The sequence below is a fragment of the Mustela putorius genome, unplaced genomic scaffold (assembly GCF_011764305.1).
Source record: "Mustela putorius furo isolate JIRA1106 unplaced genomic scaffold, ASM1176430v1.1 tig00000135_pilon_pilon_pilon, whole genome shotgun sequence".
NCBI lineage: Eukaryota > Metazoa > Chordata > Mammalia > Carnivora > Mustelidae > Mustela > Mustela putorius.
This window is the reverse complement of record NW_025421292.1, coordinates 7,348,335-7,358,974: the sequence shown is the minus strand read 5'-3', so window position 1 is coordinate 7,358,974 and position 10,640 is coordinate 7,348,335. Positions and strand designations below refer to the sequence as shown.

The following is a 10,640-nucleotide window of genomic DNA, read 5'->3' as shown; positions in this document are numbered from 1 at the left end:
CAATTTGGAGGATAAGTAAACAGAAGGAATGGCTAGGAGCAGAGTGTCATCTGGCAGAGAGCTTATTTCCTGAATCCTGTGGATCTGGTTAAAACCCAACAGAGATGCCAATATGCTTCTCCTCAGTAAATGCTACCAGTCTCCACACCACCAGGCCCACTGAGGCTTATGCGTGGCATTTTATCCAAGCAGTCCTTTGCATAGCTGCACAGTGCCTGCAGTGACCTGAGTCAGTCATGCAAAGAGACTTTCCTAAGCTCACACCAATATTTTCTTTTAGTTTCCATTTTCTGCTGCTCCTGACCCACGGGTTGGTGCTCTTGTTCAATGATGTAAGAGGAGTGGTGGAGGAAGCACTTTGTGCTCTTCTTAGATACGATCTTGACTTTGTTTAGAAGCAAGGCTGAAAATCCCTAGGCTGAATTTCTTTACAAGGTTGCTGTCATGTGTGCACCTGGGACACCCATCTCGTCAGAAGGGTGGGGAGAAGTGAGGTCCCTTGATTCCGAAGAGGAAAGAGTCAAGGCCCGAGGAGCTGGTGCTGGTAAGCGACAATGAGTTTGGGGCACGGGAATCCCACTTCATTATTTTTAAGAGTTGGACAGAAACCTATATTTTAAAAAAAAAAAAAAAAAAGAAAAAAAAAAAACCTCTATTTAACACTCCCTCTGTATCTGTTTTTCTAGTGTAATTATTCCCATTCTGTGTGTGTCAGGTATGGTGTGATTTTGTTCCATTTTCTCAACAGAGTAAAGTTTCTAGTTATCAACTTTATCTTCATTTCCTCTGGAAAGAAATTACTAGATTTGTAATATAGCTCTAGGGATTGTAAGATGATTAATCACATTCACAATTTATTTTCTTGTGTAATAGCCAGCCCCAAAAGATACAAAGATTAGACCGCCAGTATTCTCTGAAAATAAGGAAAAGCAATAGCAAGTTGTTTAATTGTGCATGAGTTTTGTTTTGTAGTCAGTGGATATCATGCTTTGGTTCATGCTAGTATGGAAAGTAAGAAATACTGGACAAATAAGAGTCATCATTAGTGGATAATTCAGCCCCAAAATAGGAAGTTTGTGTCACTTTTTCAAAATAATGGATCCCAGTTCTTGAAAAGAGCTGAAACGCTTCCACACAGGCCTTGACCTGGACCATAGTAGCACAAGGTCAAATGGCGTATGTGAAGCAAGCTCAAAATTGCAATTGATGTTAGGCTTTATGTGTTCTCTCCCCAGGGAAATCAGTCTGCTGATCTTTGAAAGGCTGTGGAGTCACAGCTGAGTGAGAGCCTATGAGATGCTATGAAATATATAACCCCAAGTTGGGATATGTGTGGTTCAAAATGGACAAAGGGATAGAAATGCTCTACATAAGTAAATATTGTAAATACAAATTTCTGAATTGACCAGATAAAAATGGAAGGGTTTTCTTTTTCTATGTATATGTGGACAGTGTCTTAGGTGACTGACACTTGTTACTGTGCATAAGATCTCAAGAGTATGTGGTACCCAGAAATAAGTGAAAGGATATTTTAAAATGAGGTCGATATTAGCCCCTTCTCATATTGATTCTGTATTTTAACTCTAGTTATGAAATCTATGTGTACCATTTCAGAGAACTTATTTGGTTTACCAAACATCTTTTGTTAGAAATACAATTTGTTACCATTTGATTAATTTCCTCATATGGAGACACTTCAGGGAATTCAAGATAATTCTACCAAATTAACATAAATTCATGACATGGAATGAGAGGAAAATATTAGATTAATAGCATTCAGAATGACTTTATAATCTCAAATAAATTCATACCAGTTAATGAGAAAAAGGGAAATATGAGAAAATACAAAAAAGAATTACCTCAAAACTCAGATACAATAATAGTCCCATGCAGTGAATTAAGATATTTTACTTCAGTTGGCTTAGCCTGCATAGGTCTATAAAGTCCATAGATTCTTACATTTCAATCAAACAAAATTGTATGGTATCACTTGGACCTAGGGGAAATTGGTGAATTGATTTTTGAAAGTTTGACTTCCTTCCATAGATTATCTTGAGTATACTTGCTGGGTCAGCAGTTCAGTTTCTAGACCTTGACATGTGTATGTGTTCTCTGTGACAGGGCCATAGAGAAAGAAATGTAAACTCAACAAGGATAAGAGTTCAGCCCCACAAACCGTTCTGGAAAACCCTCCCTGGCTTCAGATGTAGGAAATAGAGGTAGATGACTGTAGGCCCCTGCATCACCATGGTTTTCCACACCAGGTCACAGGCACCTCAGCTCTGAGGTAATCCATCAAAATAATTAACTCCTACTTACCGTAGTGTAGTGAAAAGCCTTTGCATGGACATTTAAGTCAGACAAAGTCAAGTCCAAATTCCAGCTCTCCTCCTTATAAACCATTTGACTTAGGGCAAGTTAATTAGCGATTCTGACCTTCATTAGTAATATGGGTTAAGTAATACTGATTTTGCCATACCTATGAGAATGACATGTAGTAAGTAAAATAACGCAGCACAATATTTGGCACATAACAATTATTCAAATAATATTTCTTTCTCTTTTCTCTTTTCCAAGCAGCAGTTTGGCCAGTCTTTAACTTAAGCCAGTTTAGGCATACTTATTTGGGGTAAAGAAAAGGCAAAGATTCTAAATAGAGACTAAAGACATGTTTCCTTAAGAGGTTGAAAACGTTGAGATTTGCTGATTTGTGTGAGACTGATATTTTGCAGTTCATTTGGTGTTGGTGAGATGATCCATGGTTCAATATTAATTTTTTTCTCATCAGATAATTATTTCTGACAGGTATATATAATTTAATTAAACACAGTGCATTTAGTTTAAATAAATGAAACATGGTTCTTAATTCTTCCCCTATTATCATTTGATCATTTAATCTTCTAAAACAAACTAGAAACAGTCTGCCTCTACTTTTCAGTAATATTCCCCAGTAATTAGAGAAGTGTATCATTGTTCATTGTTGTCTCTGGAACCTGAGTGATGTACCATGATAAAAATGAAATTTCAGGAGTGACATAATTTCACATCAACTAATATTTGTTGTTATTGTTGCTGTTGTTCTGTAATTCATGATATGGGGTTGATAGAATAAATATAGTGACCTAACAGAGAATGATTCTGTGTGAAAAAGACTATGAGTTTGTGACTCTACAATCATCAAAAAACTGCATCTTTTAATATAATATGACACCCCCCCCCCCCCCGCCCGCCCCTGCCACCGCCAAATCCCTGGCAAAACCTATTTGGAGCTGTCCTTTTGCCCCCTGGAGATGAGCCACTATTAGCACTAGGCTGGCTATACCGGAACACTTTTGTCTTGTTCTCAACAATCACTCCTGTACTCCTGGTTGATGCCTCCTGGTGCCGGTTGTTGTCATTGAGCTGAGTAAGACCTCTCAGGGAAACTGCAGGGGAAATGGTCTGTTACACAGAGCTTGGCAGAACCATTGCCAGTGACTGATAATGGGACCATATCATTTCAGGTGAGTTTTCTGTGGTCCACAAGCCAGCAGGGGTCTGCTTGACTTTGTAATCTTAGCTTATGGATATCTCAGTGCAGTGTCACTGGGGGCATAATAGGAAGAGCTCTTTAAGCATATGCCCGAGTCTTTTCTGTTGTGCTGGTTTTAAGGGACCACAGCATTTCATTTTGTTTCGTTTCGTTTCTCTGCCTATGGGAAGGTAACATCTTCGGAGCATTGTTTCAGGAAATGGTTAATTACAGACTTACCAGAGCTTTGGTGTTTGCTACAGTGGGAACCTCTTTAGTACAGCACAGAGCACTATAGATTAATGCGGTAATCAATGAGAATCTGTACACTGCAGAGATCTGTTTTGATGACAGCAGCACTTATGGCCTTGCTTAGTGTCACCGTTGTATAATGTTGGACACTGCAGCCTTTTTTTTTTTTTTTTTTTGTTTTGATTTAGAATGCAAGGACCATAAGGAATTTTAAAAGTTCTTTTGCATTTTTGGCGGATTTTTTATTGTGCTGTGGATTTGCTGCCTTTGCTAGCTAGAATTTAGTGCTTTGATGCCAGTAGCATTTATTTAACCACTCCGATGCTGCTGTTATGTTTGCTGGGTTTCTGCAGTTTCTCCTACTTCATACGTTGCACTCAGGAGCAGGTAAACTAAGCTATATTAATCTTATACATAAATGTAAAATTCATGGAATATATTGTTTAATTATCCCAAGAGTAAGATACTAAAGTGCTTCATTCAGAGCCTATCAATATAGAATAAGGAATAGTTTGCTTTTAATGTGGCAATTACACAAATATATCATCATTTTAGAATATAGTGGTGATCATCGAGCTGCATTTTATGAAGTTATTTTCATGTTTCAAGTGACTACTTGAAGCGTACATTAAATTGTTTGCTATTTAGTATTTAACTTCCAGCTTGATGTGTGTGTGTGTGTGTGTGTGTAGTACACAATTCAGAAAGTATATATTGTCCTTTTCTGATGGACAAAAGACAGTTGTTTTCCCTGTTTACTGAATTTCACTAAAATTAGAAAGCTTCAGAACTTAATCTTCTTAAAGAGAGAAAGATACCAGTTTCTGCATAGATTGTTATTTTGAAGTGTTTAGACAAAGGCTGCCAAGGCCTGGTTTCTCCTAATCGACAGTCTTGATTTTAGAGCACAGCATGGAATTGCCTGTGTTTCTGTGATGTTCAGCTGTGGATTAAAAGGAAAACTGTTCAGATATAATGAATAGAGAGCCCAGACAGAAAGAAAGAAAAGAAAATGCAGTCTTTGGGTCAGAGGTTTGGGTGTATGACCTTGAGTAAAAGAGTAACCAACCCCTCCTGACTCTTGTTTCCATTCTGCCTGTTTGAAAAGAGACGACTGTTACTCTCAGTGTGAATGACATAACGTTTTTCAGGTCCTCAGGATCCTCTGATGATGATTTCTGTGTAGAAAAAGACACTATTCAATTTTTTTTTAAAGATTATTTATTTATTTGTTTGTTTGTTTGTTTATTTATTTATTTATTTGATAGACAGAGAGATCACAAGTAGGCAGAGGGGCAGGGGGAAGCAGGCTCCCCGCTGAGCAGAGAGCCCGATGTGGGGCTCGATCCCAGGACCCTGAGATCATGACCTGAGCTGAAGGCAGAGGCTTAAACCACTGAGCCACCCAGGCACCCCCACTATTAAATTTTTAAAAGCATACATTTTTCTTAATAAAGGGAAGGGATAGTGCTCTTCCTGTCTTGTCTTTGCAGGGTTATCGCAGCTGAGGCTTTTTGGAAGGAAGATTATGGCTCTTTTAAATTAAACTGGTAAATCTCTTGGCTTCATTGTAACTCTTTTGCCAGACTGGCATTGAGCAAGTTTGAGGTGTCCTAGGGGCACTTACTGTTAGACTGTATTCCTTTGGGGAGAAGCGGCATCTCCAGGTATGCAGCAGCAGGGTAAGGTCCTGGATGCAGAGGCTCTGGGCCTCTCTGAAAGCCTGCCAGGGACACAAGCTCTCCTGGCTACTCCTTGCTCCCTCTCAGGTACAGCAAGTACTGCTGAGAGCAGCTGAAGAAAGCGCCTGCCTGCTTTTCCCAGCAAATAACTTTCAAGAGGTCCACTTTTTGCTGAGGACAAGCTTAAAATCCAAGTGATCAGAGGCAAAAGGAAAAGAAGAAGCCAGCCACCTCCTGCTTGTAAAAGTATGAATCAGATTGCTTGTCTATCAAATGATAGTTAACATTCATGATAAATAACACGTTCTTTCAAGAGGATAGAGGATTTTATTGTGAATTGAGCCATGTGCTTGCAGAGGGCTATAGTTGCTAGCTAATAAAGATCATGAATCTCGTGTTCTTGGTCACGCTTAATGTGTCTTCTTAATGATAGACATCCACTATTTTGAGATGAAGACTCAAGCAATGATGGTTCATGCTCCCATACCACTGCACCTGAGAGGTGAGAGGAAAATAATGTGATTGATTTCTTGTTCTCTAGCTTTGAGGGAGCAGTCTGAGTTTACAGTCTCTACAAATATATGTATAAAGGCAGTAACTTCATTAGTGAAGCAATTATCATACAGAAGATCGCCCACTCAGTTCTCTTTGAAGTTTGTGATATTGTTGGTTATTAACACGTGGTCGATGGGCGCCTGGGTGGCTCAGTGGGTTAAGCCGCTGCCTTCGGCTCAGGTCATGATCTCAGGGTCCTGGGATCAAGGCCCGCATCGGGCTCTCTGCTCAGCAGGGAGCCTGCTTCCCTCTCTCTCTCTCTGCCTGCCTCTCTGTCTACTTGTGATCTCTCTCTGTCAAGTAAATAAATAAAATCTTTAAAAAAAAAAAAAGAAAAGCTTTTCAGGAGAGGGAGATATTTTCATTCTGAATTATTGCCCGTGAATGGCCCTGAGGAAAATTCTCTTAGATGATGGAATTCATTTGGAAAACAAAAAACAAGACAAAATTAATCTCAGTGAACAGCAAGTATATATTCTGGGTAATCCTGGCATGTTAGGGAGAAGAAAATTTCTTTACCATTCAGAATTCTTCTAGCTGATTTAAGAATTAAAGTGACATGAACCAGAATAACATGGGGGAAAAAGAAAAGAACAAGATTTGATTACATGTGCATAGAGGCCCAATAAAGAAATTGAGACCTAAAGAAATGACCAATGCAGGCAGTTTTTATGCCTTTTAAATAATTTTTTCCCCTAGATGAAATGCTTTTATTTTTGGATCAGTCAAATATATAAAAATTCTTTAATATACAAACTCCAATCACAACAGCATCTGTATAGCAATGAAGGAGCATATCAGGGGTGGGTGAGAGAAGGTTTCCAGGGTCCCTACTGCTTCCTATACCTACACTAACTCTGTGACCTGTGGCCTCTGAGAGCGAGTCTTAACAGAGGGCAGATCAAAGCAGCCAGAGGCAAAGAGGCCCTGATGCTGACACTGAGACAGACTGAGCACAGCAGGCCCCTCCGCGATGCCATCTTCCCACTGTGGTGTGGCCTCCAGGGAAAACCAGATCCAATTAGGAGATAACAGGAAAGTGACTGTGAGGAGAGTCAATAATGAATAAAGTAAATATTTCTTCTTCTTGGTTTTCTAAGAAGAAGATTAAAAAGAAGCATATCTAATTATAAAAATAGAGATCAGTGAAGATTTACTCCTTATCTTATAGTAATATTAATAATCATCTTATTTTACTGTATTCAGTTTCACACTGATAAATGGTAGACTAGTGACATGGATTTAGATTTTGGATAGCCTGCTTCGAGTAGGCCGACTTTCGTCTTTAAGAAGGTAATTTTTCATAATCATATAATGAGTTGGTTAGTTTGTTGCAGAATTGCAGCCAAAAATTGTAAATGCCTACTTACTATAAATCACTCATTTTAAAGAAGGTTTTATGTGAGTTGCATGAGTTTTAAAGACCAGGGAGATAAATTCTTATTCTGACAAATTGTCAATATTGAATAAATTTAAGCTGACTTCAGAAAAGGGGGCATATTGATTGTAACAGATGTGGGTTCTAGCAAACATGTTTTCAGTTGTATAACATCTGTCAGATATTATAGACTTATTAATAGCTTTTGAACTTTTTTGTGGTAATAAGAAGCTGTTAACCTTACAATATTTTGCTTTTTGTTTTATTTGTTTTTCTCTCTCTACAGAATGCTTAGCCCTTGAAGCTTAGTCCTAACTTCTAAGTAGGTCCACATTGGAACAATTGTTTTATTCACTTTGAAGTTTTACTTTTATTTCAAGATTTTGTTTTCTAATAGTTTACTTAGATTACATAAAGTTTATTTTTTTCTAGATTTTCCTTCTTCATCAATGTCTTTGAAATTGTTTAAGGGACTCATCAGGAAAGAGATATTAGCACATCTGTGTATAGTATTTCTCTTGCCTGTTGATATTAAAGTCTTTTCAGAAATATGATTCATTAGACTCCTGATAGCTCATGAAGGTGCTTTTTGAGATGAATTTCTTTGCCCTCTCTATGTAATCATAAAGCTTATTTTCTCAGGGTATGGTTTCTTGATTTCCTAAGCATAGGGTTCTTAATGAAAGCATACGGCTGAGGCTGAGGCCCTGCAAGAGAGGATAATTCCGGAAGCTAAAGGTAAAACACCAAGGTAGTATACCAGTGTCCCAGTCACCCCTTCATCCAGTGACCATTTGTAATTTGGAGAATGATGATAGGCCCATTAGAGAAATAAAGGAAGCAATGGACTCTCAGAAAAATATTTACTGTGCACAAAATTTTACATACAATTTTAAACAGTATATGAATCCCCAACTCTAATTATTGGTCATGTAAAAGGACTCACGTAACTCAGGTTTGCCTTAAAGGTCACAAAAACAAAACACAAGGACTTGGCATTCCACAATAGAAAAAAGTCTTGCCCTATATGAAGGTAAGCCATTTCTCAGTGGTTAGTGAGTAAACCCAAGACTCACTTCAAAATGCTCTTGCTTCAAAACTTCATTTGAGATTTTCATGAGATTTTTATTCCACATCATAGGAAAAAAAATCCACCCCAAGCTTAACTTTCCAAAGGGTATATAAATGATAAAACACATTGATATAAGCAAAGAGATTAGAAATGATAGAAAATTCAAATGTGACGTATAGTGCTTTCATTTAGAGGAATGGGGAACTGTACTTCATAGGGACCCACATTATTTCATCTGCACCTGAAGGGCCAGCTAGGGCTATTTCTGTTCAGAATGGCTTAACAGACACTAGGCTCTTTTTCTGACATTAGGCTTCTTTGAAAAATATCCCTGATATCAGAGGCTAGTCTTGTTCCAGCAGCCATTTACTTATAGAGATCTCTTAAGGTTTGTTTTAGTGTATGAAAGTATGAAATGTTGCTGTAGTTGGAGCTATTCAGTGTGGACATGAAGGTGCTGAAAAAATTGGGTACAGAAGAAGAGCCCCCAAAATATCTAGACCCTTTAGAGTATTGGTAAGAAACCTATGGCTTATAATGAGGGGAAGGATCTGTTTGGGGACTTTTTGCTTGAAATTGTCCCTTTTGAATTTGCCATCCTTTGAACATAGTCTCCACATTTGCCATGGCTAGCTTATAAGGCTAAATTAAAATGGGTACAGTTTTCATGCCTGTGAACTAAGGGCACATGTGGATGTTTGATCTAAAGTATGATGCAATGTTAATTACATTGGACAAAGACCATAGTAGGCCCAAAGATCTGGAGTGTGTGTGTGTATGTGTGTAATTTTTTGTCATCAAAACTATTAGTATATCACTTTGGAAAACAAATGGAACTATAGAAATTATTGGTAATAAGTGCAATTTTAAAGGCTAGAAAGTTGTGTTTCATTATTTTTATCCCCTTCAACAGTAAAAAAAAGGCAAAATAGCCAGGCTAGAGTCATAAAGTTTCTCATTCGAAAAATAAGTATTTAGTCATTAAAATACAGTTGCAACAATTATCTTAATCTAGTTTCTTTGAAAGTGTATTTCAAACATGATAGTGTTTTATACCTAAAAGTAAAAGCTACTCACAGTCTTACCATATAGAAGAAAATGAGGTTGAGTTTAGGAGATCCCTGTCAATGGACTCTTTCATTTTTAAATGGAGATAAGCCTTTACTTTGAGTTAAAGTATATATAAAATAAATATATCCTTAAGCCATCAAAAAGAATGAAGTCTTGCCATTTGCAACAATATGGATGTAACTAGAGGGTATTATGCTCAGTGAAAGAACTCAGTCAGAGAAAGACAAATACCATATGATCTCACTCATATTTGGAATTTAAGAAACAAAACAGATGAATATAGGGGAAGGGAAGGAAAAATAAAAGAAAAACAGAGAGGGAGGCAAACCCTAAGAGACTTAAATTAACCCTTAGGAAACAAACTGAGGGTTACTGGAAGGGAGATGGGTTGAGGGGATGGGATAATTGGGTGATGGACATTAAGGAGGGCACTGGATATAATGAGAAGTTGGTGTTATATGCAATGATGAATCAGTAAATTCTACCCCCTAAAACTATTAATACACTGTATGTTAACTAAATTAAATTTAAATTAAATTTTTTTAAATAAAATAAATATCTTTTTATTTTGGGAAAGATTAAGGTAAATTATTTTTCTTTTTTTTTTTTTAAGATTTTATTTATTTATTTGACAGACAGAGATCACAAGTAGGCAGAGTGGCAGGCAGAGAGAGAGGGGAAGAAGCAGGCTCCCCGCGGAGCAGAGAGCCCCATGTGGGGCTCCATCCCAGAACCCAGGATCATGACCTGAGCCGAAGGCAGAGGCTTTAACCCACTGAGCCACCCAGGCACCCCAAATTATTTTTTTCTTAATATTGGAACTATTATAATTGCATTAATAATTTTATATTTCTCATGGGTTTTCTTCCATTTTCCCAGCTCATTCTTGCTGTGATCAGTAAGACACTCTAACTAAAGTTTGTGTTGATATATATCAAAATCAGGTGCAGTGTAATCTTATGTTGTTGTTAAAATCATTAGAATTTTTCAACCAATCTCAAATGTGCTCGTATTTATTATGAGAAATTACTTAAAGATATTTACCGTCTTTGTGAGTGAAATCACTATATTTTCATCAGGAAAGGTTTGTTATACATTTATGAAATTTGCATTAGAGAA

At 37.5% G+C, this 10,640-nt stretch overlaps 1 protein-coding gene across 44 annotated transcripts in view; it reads left to right on the top strand.

Annotated features, from left to right (window-relative positions):
* The first annotated feature begins 329 nt into the window (after positions 1-329).
* The window catches only part of LOC101689183 (regulating synaptic membrane exocytosis protein 1), a 191,661-nt gene continuing 181,350 nt past the window's right edge, over positions 330-10,640 (top strand). For 17 of the 44 annotated variants that reach the window (XM_045074832.1, XM_045074834.1, XM_045074827.1 and 14 more), the window contains exon 1: positions 333-544. In XM_045074832.1, the coding sequence (XP_044930767.1) occupies positions 445-544 (100 nt within the window). In that variant the 5' untranslated portion in view covers positions 333-444. Of the gene's footprint in view, positions 545-3,380; positions 3,504-10,640 lie in introns of those variants that run through there. The other 27 variants (XM_045074806.1, XM_045074839.1, XM_045074814.1 and 24 more) reach the window with 5 other exon arrangements.